Below are 15596 nucleotides of genomic sequence, written 5' to 3' on the forward strand. Positions count from 1 at the left end.
CGACGGAAACTTTATGCCACCCAGATTCGTTTTTTTTATTCATTTAATTAAGGAATTATTCCATTTCTAATCGTCAGGGGCCTTCTGCTCAACCATCTCTGGTTTGCTCGAAACCTTTTTTCATCATAAACGATGGATATTTTAAATGGTATCTGGGAAATTCTAGCTTCATACATCAAATAGTTAGTGAGAGCTAATATTTGTCAACCAACTCTCAGCAAGGTGATTTGCACATTGAAACTTGAGGCTGTTAGTACAATATTTCAGGAACTTTTAAAGATTAAAACTTCTCGTTACGTCATTTATTCACAATATTGGACAAACAGATCCAATAATCCCTGATTATAGTTGAGTCACGTTACGTGTCTTTTAGCCATGAAAACACTGAACTAGTGCATCTCGGCTTCTTCTAAATACATCATTATCAACACAGAAGTCTCTGTCATGGTGCCCCTTTACTAGCTAAACTCCCACAATGCTCTCTGCTGCCAACATGAACTTCCTGTAGTCTGAGCGACGCCTCCTCTGGGCTCTACAGTGTTAAACAGTGAGAGGCTCCACCTGGTGGAACAATTAGGTACTACTATGAGTAGGTTGTAGCCAGTTGTAGTACTATTGACAGACTTTGTAAAGAAAGACACAACTATAATTTGTTCGGTAAACTCATCTTTTAAAAAAAATAATGAATAGATGTTTGATTTTATATATTTCATGTTTTCGCTGTGCTGACAATGTACTGAACCGTGATTTTTGTATTACACTCTGAGACATACCAGTCGTGGATTGAAGATTGCATTTCCTTGTGTTTATTTTCTGGAAGTTCAGTTAATTTTTCCTCCCGAAAGGTGATAAAATGTCACAGAAGTCTTTGTCATGGTGGCCAGATGCTAGCTCAACTCCCACAATGCTCTTTGCTTGCTAAAATTACCTGTCCATAGTCTAAATGACGCCTCCTCTGGTCTCTACAGTAATAAACAGTAAGAGGCTCCACCTAGTGGAACAACCAGGTACTACAGCTGATCTACAATAGTTGATGCCCGAAAATTGTTTTGACTTACTTTTGCAAATGTTACTTTAATATTAGTCGGTTGCAGCCAGTTACAGCAGTACTGACAGACTTCTAAAGAAAGACTCAACCATAATCTGTTCACTAAAGATGCATTTAGTAAAAGAAAAGAAAAAGAAATATTTAATCTTAAGTATTTCATGTTTATGCTACACTGAAAAGACGATTTTTTAGACGATGCTTTCGAACTGTAAAAGGGTTCGAGGAATGCAAATTATTGCAGACACATAATATTGCTGGTCAAAGGTCAAAAAGCGTCACACAAGTCTGTCATGGTGGTGTGTTGTTTGCTAAACATCTATAATGTAAAAAAACCCAAAACATAGCCATAGCTGCAGCGTTTAGTAAAAAAAAATGTTAAAAACAAAATATAATTCTATGTATTTTGTGTTTTCGCTGCACTGAAAACGTACTGAACAGAGATTTCTGTGTTCCAGGAGACCCTGAGACACACCAGGCGTGCATTGAATTAGCATTTTCTTGAAGTTCCATTAAAACTTTCTCTGCATTTAGATGTAAACTTAAACTAAAGAGTCCAACAGTGGAATGTGAAGGTCTCCAGAAGGATCATGAATTATTAGGGACGCGGCAGCAGAGTGTTTTTCGGTGCAGGCTGAAGAGAACAGCGTGACCGAGTGGGATGTAGCTCCGCTGGATTCGGGGTCACGGAGAGGTGCTCCACCAAATCAGGTTTCAGATGAGCTGCCCGAACTCGGAGGCCGAGTCAAGGTCAGGTGAAGCAGCGAGCAGCTCCCCTCGGGGAAGGAGAGCTAAATGCCAAGTAGCATCAGAGTGAAGGGCTGCTCGGAGGCCTGAAGGTGAAGCTGAGCGGAGTTAGATCGTGTTCAGACGAGCAACACAGCCGCGGTTTCGTAATAATAACTGCAGATACAATTAGTGACGTCTGCCTCTCAGTGAAATGACCCACTTTGTTTCTATGGACAGCCATCGTGCTCAAATGAAACCGTGGCTAATCCCCAGTGTCATTTATTTTATATTAACGTCCAGATGTAACCACCTCCTCATGGAACATCTCTCCTGATTAGTTCTTCAAACACTTTCTCTTAACTTTGGCAGAACCTTGAGCTACGTTACGCCTTCACTAAATGCGTACAGGGCTGCAGATGTTGGACCACATTTCTAGAAACCTTTTTTTTATATTTTTCTCTTCTGCCTGCCCTGAAAAATATTCAGCTGCTCTGTCCCTGATAATTCACCATCATTCTGAACTCATTAATTTACTTTTACATCTGAATGCAGACAATGTTTTAACTCAACTTCCAGAAAATCAACATAAGGAAATGCAAACTTCCATCCTCGACTCACAACCTACTAATAAAAAAGCAGAATTTACAGAAGTACGTCAAATGTTGGTTGTTGGATATAAAGAATTGTAAACGGGCCGTAGTACCTGGCTGTCCCACCAGCAGGATCCTCTGTAGCTAGCTGTGTCCCAACATCTTTGATTTTGTGGATATTTCCATCCATCCATTATCTATACACCGCTTAATGCTCATTGGGGTCATGGGGGGCTGGAGTCTATCCCAGCTGACTCAGGGTGAAGGCAGGGACACCTGGACAGGTCACCAGTCTATAACAGGGCTACACTTAGAGACAGACAACCAAGCACACTCACAGTCAAACCTACGAACAATTTAGAATCACCAATTAACCTCAACATTTTTCTGGACTGTGGGAGGAAGCCGGAGAACCTGGAGAGAACCCACGCTGCACGGGGAGAACATGCAAACTCCACGCAGAAATATCACAGGTGTCCTCACCGGGACGCGAACCAGCGACTTTCTTGCTGCGAGGCAACTGTGCTACCCACAGGGCCATCTTCCAGCCCTTGTGGATATTTATTTATTAGTCTTTTTGTGAACGTTAGTGATTAATGGTTATTCGATTGATTTTTTTAAATTCATAATTTAGCAATTGAAAAAAAATATATATATTTTAGGGCAAAGGAAAAAGGCCACGCATGTCAGAAAATGTGTTGTAAATTAGCTGCAGTACCTGGTTGTTCCACCAGCTGGAGCCTCTCACTGTTCAACACTGTAGAGACCAGAGGAGGCGTCACTCAGACTACAGGCGGTTCATGTTGGCAGCAGAGAGCATTGTGGGAGTTTGGCTAGTAAAGGGCACCATGACAGAGACTTCTGTGGCCATTAATGACCTCCGACGTGCAATATGTCTGCAATACAGGGGGCAGCAGATTTAGCTTAGATTTTCTACAATACTTATTTATTTTCAGCATCCATATCATTTCATCAGGTTTTAAAGGTTTATTCCACCAAAATACTGCTTTTTAACCAATAAGTTTAAGTTTCAAAGGTTCACGTGAGGTCTCAGCTGTAGGGTTTTCTGACCTTTTAAAGCTTTGCATGCAGAAGTCATAAATGTCTCAGCAGCAATTGGCTAAAAATCTACTTCCACAGTGGAGTGCAATAGGACATCATTCATATGTGCATGTCACACTCTGCTGTGAAGTATTTATCTATACACGAATAACAGTCTTGGAACAAGTGCTGGGGTTTTTGGTTGAATGTCTTCCTTCTTTTTTGTGAGGCTGAAAACGTTCTGAACGGCGGTCGCGAGAAAAATGAACTGATAAAGACCCGTAGATGATCCCTCACATGAATATTCAAGCAGGCGTCCTGGTTAATCAGATTTTGAAAAACCACTTTTCTGTCGTGTCATCAAAGGGTTTCTCTCACATTCTGTTGACAGTTTGCGTCGCCCAGAAACGAACAGCAAAACGTCATCTTCAGCGATCGGTTGCTGCTGGAACGATCCATTGTGGTCCACGGCGGGCTGGTTCCACATTTAACACGCTGGATATGCATATGCAGATATCTGTAATCTCATTCCTACGATCAAAACAAACAGTTCAGATCCCAACATCGTCATTCTTTCAGGACAAATAAGGTCACTTTGTTGGATTCTAGTTCGAGGTGTCTTTTCATTCCCCTGATTCAACGTCTACGTTTAGTTTCACCATGTTGCAGATATATGTAGTTGCGTTAGACGATGAAGGCGGTTTTCTTTACAAACAAACTACGTATGACAGCAACTCTGGATGCAAATTTACTTTCTGCATAAAAACACTTTCATTAAATTATTTACAGACCAACACCATGGAAGAACAACGTCGAAGGAAATGTTGGTGAAATCACACGTACTCCTCCACGAATCAAGGAGGTTAATAAGTTGGGCCTAAATGAACTCTAAATCACCATAAAAGCCAGTATTAGCAGCAGATTAAATCATTTTAAACTAGTTTATTTGTGCTGGAATTATGAGAACACGTTGTGGTGCAGAGCAACTGCACTGGTTTCTGAAAATATACCAACTATTGAGGAGTATAACGGACAAGTTAGCTGCTGTTTGCAAAGTTTAAATAACATTTTTTTGGTACAAAATTCAAAAACACCGGCGACTCCTTTGACACCAGATAGTCTGGAGCCGAGTAAATGTTCATTAAATAAGTTAGAATTTGCAGAATTCACTTCAGAGTTGTAAAAACATGCGTAGTCCATCATAAATAATGGTTTAATCTGACTTTTCTCCTCATGAAAGAAACACCTGAGAGCGTTCAACCAACCCGTCCATCTGGAGACTTAAACCGTTTGAGCATAAATGAGGACACGAGATGCTGAATTGAAGCTAGAACGATAGAAAGACTGCGCTTAATAGGATGAGTTTTACTCCACAGCTGTGCTCCTCTAAATCTGTTCAGTTAAAGATCAACTTGAGCCTCTCAGCAGCATGTTGAAACTTCAGGGGTCATACAAAAGTCTCCCAGAGTGCAGAAGTGTCAGACGCTTTGTGGATTTCGTGCTGCTTGCCATGCTGACTCGTGTCCGTCTGTCCCTTCAGGCCCGAGTCACGGACCTCAAGTCCTGCGTCATCGTCCTGCGGATTCTCAGAGACATGTGCAACCGGCTGCCCGTGTGGCAGCCTCTCAAAGGATGGGTAGGTGACGGCGAGAATCACAATGTGTACGAGTGTGTGTCCTTGAGAGCAGCTTATAGTTTCATTATCTCTGGTTCGGTTTGTGCTGAACATCCTCTTTACCGTCTGCAGCCTCTGGAGCTGATCTGTGAAAAGGCCATCGCCACCTGCAACCGGCCGCTGGGTCCAGGTGAGGCTCTGCGCCGAGTCATGGAGTGCATCGCCTCGGGGATCCTCCTACCAGGTCAGCGCACAGGCTGCATGTTGTTGTCGGTGTTTACTCTGCATTTTTATCTCCTCGCCGAACCGTAGGAGGCAGCAGGTCGACCAGAGCTACTTTAACTTTCAAAAGATAGAAAACACATGTCCAAAATGACTCAAACTTTGTCTAAAGTGACAATAAAATGGTCAACAATGACAAAAGCCTCTTCAGGTTGACTGGAAACTTGTCTGATATAGTGCAGAATGTGTCAAAAACTGCCCAAAATCCATCCAAAAAGACAAAAATGTGTCCAAAATGACTCAAAAATGTTTGAATTTAATATTAAATATGTTAAAACTGACTTCCAAACTCTCCAGAATTATTAAAAATGTGTCAAAATGGACAAAAAAAATTCCAAAATCATTTAAAAATTGTATGAAATGACAAAATCTTGACCCCATCAGGTCTAAAGATTCTCACATTAGTCCTACAAGGCCCAAAAGCTGCCCAGAAAGAAAACATGTGTCCAAAAGGACTCAAACTTTGTCTAGAATGACAATAAATGGTCAACAATGTCAAATCCCTGTTTAAACTGACTTGAAAGTTGTTCAGAACGTGTCAAAACGTACAAAAAAATGTATTTAGAATGACAAAACTGTCTGTTTGATGAATTCTGTTCCATTTTGGACACATTTGATCCATGTTGGACAGATTTTGGTCATTTGTAACATGTTTTAGTCATTTTGATGTGTTTTTGCCTTTTTTTAAACAAATGTTAGTAATTTTGGATGACATGTGAGGAGTTGTAGGCATACTTTTATCTATTCAGATGCATTTTGTTCCATTTTGGACCCGGTGGATTCATATTGGACAGATTTTGGTCATATTAACATGATTTTGTCATTCGTGTTTGGACATTGTTTCAGTAACATTGGAAAACATCTGAGTGACTGCAGGCATACGTTTGTCTTTAAAGATGGATTTTGTTCTATTTTAGACAGATTTGTTTCATGTTGGACATATTTTGGTCATTTTAAACATTTTTTTGTCATTTTTTAATGAGTTTTTACCATTTTGAACAAATGTCAAATAGTTTTGAACTATTTTTTAAAGTATTTTTGGACATTTCTTAAGTAATTTTGGATGATATCTGAGTAATTGTGGGCATACTTTTGTCTTTCTAGATGCATTTTGTTCCATTTTGGACACGTGTCATTCATGTTGGAAAGATTTAGGTCAATTTTAAGAAGTTAAATCATTCAGTCATCCATCATTAAATCATTTTAGATGCACATTTGTTGTTTTGGACGGACTTGAAGGCTTCATTAAATGTCAGAAAAAACTGAGTTGGGCATGTTTTGTGTGTTCTTTCTGGGTTTTCAGCTCCGTCTATAACGAGATGCTAATGTGTTGCTGCTGTAACCACCAGGAAGTCGCTCTCAGGTGTATTTTCTTCCACCTGTAACTCTTGTTTTCTTCGGTTCGATCGTCGAGCTGCAGCGAGTCGGTGCTCGTGATGATGTGATTGGATTTTTTAAACCCGAGCGCTGAAGGCGGGTTGTTTCCTGACGCTCTGAATCATTGATGAGCGAGCGCAGCGAGAGAGGGAAGCTTGTTTGTGTTGCACCTTTCAGAAAACCAGCTTTTACATAAGGCATGAAAGGCCTGCAGACGGCGGGAGGCGGTGACGGATCATTTCGGTTTGTTTTCTCTGTCGCTGTCTGTTTCCCAAAGAGGAACCTCTGACGTGGTTTGTTTTACTTCTCAGGAGGTCCAGGAGTTCACGACCCCTGCGAGAGGGAACCGACGGACGTCCTGAGCGGCCTGGAGGCCCAGCAGGCTGACGCCATCACACACAGCGCTCAGGTCAGCCAGCATTAAACAGAGCTTCATGTTCAGTCGGTCACCGGGGCTTCAGCACTGCAGAAAACAAGTCTGAACACAAAGAGTCCAAACAGACGTCGTTAGGTCTGGTTTTGTAGAAATGCAGCAAGTCAATTAAGCTTTGTTTGCAGTGCAATGTTGTGCCACAAGATGGCGACGGTGAGGCCTTAAAAATGCAAAAATCAGACTGAAATTTGTCACATTTTCGTCAACTGAGGCTTTAAAACTCAAAAAAGGTCTAAACTAGGGGTGGGACTGTAACACGTTAATTGTGATTAATTAATTACAATAGATATAACGAGTTTAAAAAGTTCATCGCTATCTGTAGCACATTTTCTAAACCCTCATCTGGTCTACAGTCCAGAGCAACCCATTTTGCAAGCGAATTTATGAGTTAGTCAGATGTCGACTTACTAATTTTGGCTCTGAATCCAGTCATTGGGTCCAGTGAGGGCTGCCGACGCTGCTTGCTTGTACTCGGACCAGGACTGCTAGCGCTAACTGCTCCGGCGGTTTCTGTGCTCGCTGCAACATGCTTCAGGTGGTACCGTCAGCTTGATGTGCTTTGGTGGGATACAAATTGTGGTTTGCACAAGCTGCACAAAACCACGCTCTTGTCAAGGCTTCCATCAGGCAGTTTTTTTAAAATGAAGCTTGCCTCCATCAGTCCAAGTGATGCGCTGTCATCGGATTCCTCCATGTTTGTTGTTGTTAGCGTAGCGTTGATGCATTTTTAACACGTTATTTTTGTTGCAATTAATTAATCGTAATTAATGTGTGTATATATATATTAGGGCTGCAGGGTGGCGCAGTTGGTAGCACTGTTGCCTCGCAGCAAGAAGGTTGCCGGTTCGCGTCCCGGTGGGGGCACCGGAATCTTTCTGCGTGGAGTCTCCATGTTCTCCCCGTGCAGCGTGGGTTCTCTCCAGGTTCTCCGGCTTCCTCCCACACAGTCCAAAAACATGTTGAGGTTAATTGGTGATTCTAAATTGTCTGTAGGTGTGAATGTGAGTGTGCTTGGTTGTCTGTCTCTCAGTGTAGCCCTGTGATAGACTGGTGACCTGTCCAGGGTGTCCCCTGCCTTCACCCTGAGTCAGCTGGGATAGACTCCAGCCCCCCATGACCCTAGTGAGGATTAAGTGGTGTATAGATAACGGATGGAACGACTAGTTCTGTTTTAAATAATGCGTGAAAGTCCCACCCTAGTATCAACACAACAACCTAGACTCCAAACAGGTGTCTTTAATGTGTAATGTTGCTTCACCTTCACGTTATAACCCAAAAGATTTCACTTTACTGTGACGTAGGAAGAAGAAATGCAGCATGTTTTGTAGTTAATAAAGTTTTATTTCCAGTACAATCTTGTGTCACAAAGATGGCGACGGCCTTAAAAACGCAAAAGTCAGACTACAATTTGTCACATTTTCATCAATTTAGGCTTTAAAATTAAAAACAAAAACAAAAAACAACGATCTAGGCTATTTTGCCGAAATGCAGCAAGTTTTGTTGCCAGTGAACTTTTGTTGGCCCCAGTCTGATCAAAGTTATTTATTATTCAGTGCAATCTTGTTTAACAAAGATGGCGAAGGTTGAGGCCTTAAAGATGCAAAGATCTGACTAAAATTCGTCAAATTAGGCTTCAAAACTCAAATGTCTAAACACAACAGCCTAGACTCCAAACAGGCGTCTTTAATGTGTAGTTTTGCAGAAATGCAGCAAGTTTTGTTGCCAATAAAGTTTTGTTGCCCCGATCTGATCAAAGCTATTTATTATTCAGTACAATCTTGTTTAGCAAAGATGACGACGTCTGTGTGGCCTTAAAAATGCAAAAACTAGACTAATAATTCTAAACAACCTAGAGTCCAAACAAGCGTCTTTAATGTGTGATTTTGCAGAAATGCAGCCAGTTTTGTTGCCAATAACATATTAATAATGTATTCACATTTACAAGACGTCGATAGCAGCGACTCCTGAATAAAACCACATGTAGGACTCCTGATGACGACCAAGGCGAGAGCTCAGAGGTGTGAATTCACCCTGGAAGCCGCCTCAGGCTCGGTGGGCTAACTGGTCCCAGAGGTGGACCGGAGTCGGTTTGAATTTATCACACGTGTGCTGAAGAGATACTGAAAGTGCAGCTCAGAGAGATTCTGTGCTGCCATCACTGACAGAACCTCAGAGTGAAGCTGTTGATTGTTCAGTGTTTTCAGAGGTTGTTTAGCAGCAGAGTTCTTCCCTGGAGGTAAATCGATGCTTCGTCTTTACGTTATAAAACTTCCCTCCTGCTCTCCTAAACCGGCGTGATCATGGAGAACACATGCGAGACCTGGAAGCCTCCCGCCGGGCTGCACCGACCTCAGCACTGCTCCTCCTTCAGGACGCTCCCCGGCTCACGGAGGTTATTTAGAGGAGTCCGGCGGAGCCCCGAGCCAACGTCAGCGCTATAAATAGCCTCCGAAGGCTCCGGCCTCAGAGCTGCAGCCTCATGAGCCGTCCAGCGAGCGTGGGAAAGATGCTGCTCGTGTGCACCCACTGCAGCAGCAACCGCTACTGCTGCTAATGCTGCTAACAATGCTAATGGTGCACAACAAAGTAGACACCAAGACATCCTCACATTGACCTCCATCTGTCTCTGGTGTCGGATTTTAATCAGGCTTTTGCCATTGTTGATTATTGTTTGTCCTTTTGGACAGTTTCAGAGTCATTTTGAACATTTTGGACACTTTTCGTTTGTTTGTTTCTTGTTTTTAACGTATTTTTTGTCATTTATGGAAAAATTTAAGTTATTTTGGACCAAATTAAGTCCTTTGGGACATGTTTTTTGTCATTTAGGACACATTTTGATTCAATTTGGACAGTTTTGGAGTCATTTTGAACATCTTTGCAGTCATTCTGAACATATTTCTGTCTTTCTGGACAACATTTAAGTAGTTTTGGACCTTTTTTTTTGTCATTTTTGGCAAATGGAGCCTTTATGGGGGGAATTTTGGACTAAAGTTTTTCTGGACACATTTTTTCTCTTTCAGGACAAGATTTTATAGTCATTTGGACAGATTTTTATTTCTTTTTGTGAGTTTGAGGCCATGTAGGATTATTCTGATTGCTTATTTTGAACAGCTTTAGAAACATGTAAGCATTTCTTGCAGTCATGTTGGTCAAATATTTGTGTCTCTGGACAGATTTTCCACCACATTGGACTATTTTAAGAAACGTCAGACATGTTTTGGTATTTCTGAACAAGATTTTGTCATTTTATACAACTTTCGAGTCATTTGGGGCAATTTTTGTCCTTTTTAGGCAAATTTTGAACAATTCTGAAGTCATTTTGAACATTTCCGCAGGCATTTTCAAAATTTTGGTCATTTTGGACATTTTTTTGTATAAATTCAGATACATTTGAACTTATTTTGGACAGTTTTCGAGTCATTTTAAGCTTTTTTGCTGCCATTCTAGCTAAATGTTTGTCTTCCTGGACAGATTTTCCACCGTCTAGGCCTATTTAAATATGTTTTGGTAGTTTTGAACAAGATTTTGTCGTTGTATACAACTTTAGAGTCATTTTAGGCATTTGTTTTTGTCCTTGTAGACAAATTTTGGATAATTTAAGAGTAATTTTGAACAGGTTTGTCTGTTTTGACCCATTCAAGCCATTCTTGATGTATATATGAGTCATTTTGGATATTTTCTTTGTCATTGTAGACACACTTTTGAGTTATTTTGGACACGTTTTTGTCTATCTGAACAAATATTTTGGCTATTTGGGAGAAATGTGAGAGCATATGGACATGTTTTGGTGAAATTAAATGAAGAACTAAACATTATTTTATTGTTTAGGCTGAAAGAACACGACCTGTATGAAGTGCAGTCGCTGCATTAAACGCTGCTAAACCTGATGGTGCAGCTGCAGCTATAATGTGATACTGATCCGCTGTAATAAGCAGTCGGTTGTTTCTTTATTTTGCTCTCTGGACGCAGATGAAATGAAGTCTGGGGATATGTTTCCTCGTGCGTTTGTGCTCGCTGAGTGTTGGCGCCTGGCCTCTATAATGTATGAAGTTTCTCCCCACAGAATTCACTGCTTCACACCGGCTTCCCTGATAATTAAAGCACATTGATCGTGGGATAAATGGGAGCCTGTTTGTTTTCTCCGCTCTCCTGTGAACGCAGCGGCGGTTCATCGTGATGTGGCCTTATTCTGTCTGCTGTATGTGTGTCTTTCAGCATGCGTTACGCCTCCTGGCCTTCGGACAGCTTTACAAGGTCTTGAATATGGATCCTCTGCCGGCCAACAAGCCTTCGCCGAGGCTGTTAGAAGGTGTGTGTTCGATATCCGCTCGTTTTCATGTACATCTGTGTTTCTGTCTGTATTTAGCTCACTTGTTGACTATATTTGGGTTTTTTTAAGCCCTTTGTGCACTTCACTGTGTAGAGAAATCCCTGAGCGTTATTAAGCTGCTTCATTCTTCTTCACTGTTGCCTCATTTTTTAGTGAAATATAAAATCCAACAAACACAACAACCATGAATAGAAGTACAGAGAACTCAGAAATATCCTTTGTTCAGTACGACACGGTTAAAGCGCAAAAAGAAAGAGCAAAAGTTGAATTTCTGTGATTATTAATTTTGTAAAAACCTGGACGTGTCCACAGCTGTTACTGGAAAACATGTCCTCTGTTTGCTATTTTAATTGTACTTTAGTTAACCACATTTGTTTTCATGCTTGTCTCCTGTCTGCTCTGTGTAAACACGGCCTGCAGTTCAACACCTCAGTCAGTAACGGCTTTTCAGGTGTGGTGAAGAGCTCTTTTTTTTTTTGTTTATTCTTTACAGAATCTTGTGAGTGGAAACAGTCTAATTTTGACAATAGTTAAACAAGACAAGCAGAAAAAAGTAATTTTGATGAAATATCACAATTTCAAGCTTAGATTTTCTTATTTTTTCCAACGACTTTAGAATTTTGTGAAATCAAAAAATGTATTTTTGACATTTTCTTTTTGTTTTGCACTGAGGAATGCAAAGTATTTTTTTTTAATTATTATTGTTCTTTTTTTTTTTTACTAAATTTTTTAAGAGCAAACTATATACCTTTATCTTTTTTTTTGCATTGAGAAATGCAAAATTTATTTCAATTTTTTAATTTTTTGTAAGAATTTTGTCAAGGCAAACTATTTTTTTTTGGCTTTGTTTTTACAGAATGTTTAGAGCAAACAATTATTTTTTTGCAATTTCTTGCACTGAGGAACGCAAAATCTATTTAAAAAATGTATTTATAGAAAATTTGTTTGTGCAAACAATTTATTTTTATTTATTGTTGATTTTTTTTCCAAATACGACATGTAGAATAAATTGATCTTCATGAAATATCACAACTTTGAGCTTAGATTTGTTGTTGTTTTTATTTCTAGCAGAACATCATGTCACAAATAATTACTTCAAAGGCTGCTGAAAGGTCTAAAAACGAAGCATTTTCTCTATTTTTATGGTTTCTTACTCTGATAAATGTTGTAATTTTGGTGTTTTTTTTAAAGACAACAACACCTGTCTCACCCACCGGCAGGTTTCAGGTTAATAACAGTAGCTACATGTCTGTTTGTTTCTCTGCAGGCGGCTGTCAGAAGAGGCTTCGGGACGACGTCGGCTCAGACGACAGAGACTTCATCAAAAGGATGAAAGGTGACTTTGACCGCCGACTCGTTTGTTCCACAGAATCGTCGCAGTTTGCTCAAAAGGAAACGTTGCAGCAGAAACCTGAAGGCTGATCGGATCGGTCGAGTTCAGCTTAAACCAGGGCTGGAAGTGGAAGCAAGCAGCTGTCAGATGTGTTCAGTTCTGATAAGCTCATCTCTAAACACGCGACAGAAAAAACAAATGCAGATGTTCTTTAGTACAACAGCTGCAGATGTTGGTGTGTGATGATGAAGGAGGGAAATCATTTCTAGAAGAAGTCGTCCCTGGATCAGGACGATGTATTTGTGTGTTTAGTATGACTCCACATGTGATCATTAGTGTTTACGGGTGTTTCTTGGTTTAGTTTTTGGCTTCTCTCTTTTCTACTTTCTGAGCTACAAACATTTTATCATGGCTGTCCTGAGTAAACAATGACTCCTATAACGCTTAATTTTCCATGATGGAATCACTGAAACTCGTCCATTTCTGTCACAAAGAACAATTGTGCGTTTTGGTTATTTTATCGATTTATTAAATGTCTTCTGGAAATATTGGTCAAAAATTTACATACAGAAACTTTTATGATCAGTTTTGGTGATGTAGAAAGTTATGTTAATCAAATGTTCTTAGTTTCATGGCCTCCTAACTTCTCCTGAGTGATTCTGACTGACTACAGCTGCTGACTCCTCTGATCCAGTTTAGACAGAACCATCTGATCCACTCGTTAGACTCAAACTCTACAGTGGGAAAGTCTGAGGAGCTCAGCAAAGATCAGGAAAAGCAAATCATTGATTTGAACAAGTCACAAAGTCACTTTCAGAGCAGCTTCAGATCCCAGAACCATCAGTCTGTCAGTAGTTTATGGTCCAGTTGTGTTACTGCCACCATCAGGAAGAAAACACAAACTACCAGCTGCTGCTGAGAGATGATTGGTCAGGATGGTCAAGAGTCAACCAGGAACCAGCAGAAAGCAGCTCTGGAGGAATCAGAAGCTGCTGGAACACAGCTGTCAGTGTCCACAGGGTTTGACATCAACATGAGCTGAGAGGCTGATGAAGAAGGAAGTTCTTCCTCCAGAAGCAGAACCTTAAAGCTCCACTGAAGTCTGATCAGATGGACAAAGAAAAGGCCTTCTGGAGGAAAGTTCTGGTCAGATGGAACAAACACTGAGCAGAACCATGTCTGGAGGAGAGAAGGTGAGACCTTTAACCCCAAGAACACCAGACCTTCCATCAGGCATGGAGGTGGCAGCATCATGCTCTGGTTCTGTTCTGCTGTCAGTGGAACTGCAGCTTTACACAAAGTAAAAGGAATTTACTTTTTTCCATCTTCAATCATCAGCAGAAGGTTGATGTTGGACACAGTTGGATGTTTCAACAAGACAATGAGCCCAAACACATCAAAGTGGTGAAGAAATGGTTCAGTCAGGCTGGAATGAAGGTTCTAGACTCAAACCCATCAAGAACCTGTGGACTGATGAAGAAACAAGTCTGAGTCATCGTACGTATCATCGTTACTATATGTATGGCTTTGAGCCAACAGATTTCGTCCTATTTCCAGAAGACCTTTAGTAAATCTACAGGACTGTTTTTGTGACTCATGTTTCAGTGACTCCAGCTGAGGAGCTGCTCCACACTGCCTTCACAAATGGATGGAAACTTTGGTCCACACCTATAAATATAAAAGTTTTGTGAACATGTACGCCGCTGTAACACGACGATACGTGGTTTCACAGCCGAGGAAGGAGGCAGCAGTTATTTCCTCCTGCTGTCGATGACCAGCAGAACGACCTCATTCGCACCGAAAAGCAATCTCGCGGCGATGTGCATATTTGAATGGCAATCAGCGAGGTGATGAATGACGTTGTGTTGCGTCGCGGCAGTTTGACAACCCGCATTTGTTAGAGCGGAACGGGGAGCAGAGTTTATTGACGCGCCGCTGATGTGTTGGTTTGTTGCAGACGTCTTGAGTCCGGTTCGTGTCCCCTCAGTGCTTTTAAACCATCCGGACTCACGGCAGGTTCTGGAGGGGTTTTGTTCTTTGCTCCCGACACATTTTTACTCACAGTGGGGTCGTTTTTCACTGAAACATGAAGTCCTGCAGCTCCACAGGAGCAGAACAACATGAAGAAGGAGAGGCAGTCAGAAATTACAGTTAGAAGCATATAAATCACAAAAAAGATGAATTTTTCCAAGTGGCTCCAGATTTTACCGATAAAGGCAGAAACATGGAGGCTCCACATAATACAGATATTTACTTCTACACACTCTGCTCAGTCCTAGAACCATGTTTCACCATTCTGAGTGTATCTTCAGCTACTTGATGACAACTTGTGGTTGCTTTGTTGTTTATGTCTTATTTTCTGTTGAGTTTGTGTCATTTTGTGTCTTCTTTGTGTCGGTTTTTCTCTCTTTTGGACAGTTTTGTCTCCTTCCTGTTGTTTTGTGTCTCGTTTTGGTCGTTTTGTGTCTTGTTTTTGTTGTTTTGGCTGTTTTGTGTCTCGTTTTTCTTATTATGTGTCTTGTTTTTGTTGTTTTGTGTCTATTTTGTGTCTCTTTGTGGTCGTTTTCTATCTGTTTGTGGTCTTTCTGTGTCTATTTGTGGTCATTTTCTATGAGTTTGTGGGTTATTTTTGTCAATTTGTGTTTTTTTGGATCCGTTTGTGGTCATTTTGTGTCTATTTGTGGTCATTTTGTCTCTATTTGTGGCCATTTTTTGACAATTTGTGGTCATTTTTTGTCTATTTGGGATCACTTTGTGTCTCTGTGGTCATTTTGTATCAGTTTGTAGTCATTTTGTGGTCATTTTGTGTCTCTTTGTCAAC

The 15596-nt window shown here is 40.8% G+C and overlaps 1 protein-coding gene across 2 annotated transcripts in view; it reads left to right on the plus strand.

The window, feature by feature from the left end:
- Positions 1 to 15596, plus strand: part of LOC103361048 (spermatid perinuclear RNA-binding protein-like) — a 60860-nt gene that overhangs the window by 18704 nt on the left and 26560 nt on the right. For both annotated transcript variants that reach the window (XM_008287039.1, XM_008287038.1), the window contains exons 5-9: positions 4946 to 5041; positions 5153 to 5264; positions 6991 to 7088; positions 11328 to 11421; positions 12710 to 12778. In XM_008287039.1, the coding sequence (XP_008285261.1) occupies positions 4946 to 5041; positions 5153 to 5264; positions 6991 to 7088; positions 11328 to 11421; positions 12710 to 12778 (469 nt within the window). The remainder of the gene's footprint in view (positions 1 to 4945; positions 5042 to 5152; positions 5265 to 6990; positions 7089 to 11327; positions 11422 to 12709; positions 12779 to 15596) is intronic.

The sequence above is a fragment of the Stegastes partitus genome, unplaced genomic scaffold (assembly GCF_000690725.1).
Source record: "Stegastes partitus isolate 25-593 unplaced genomic scaffold, Stegastes_partitus-1.0.2 Scaffold484, whole genome shotgun sequence".
NCBI lineage: Eukaryota > Metazoa > Chordata > Actinopteri > Pomacentridae > Stegastes > Stegastes partitus.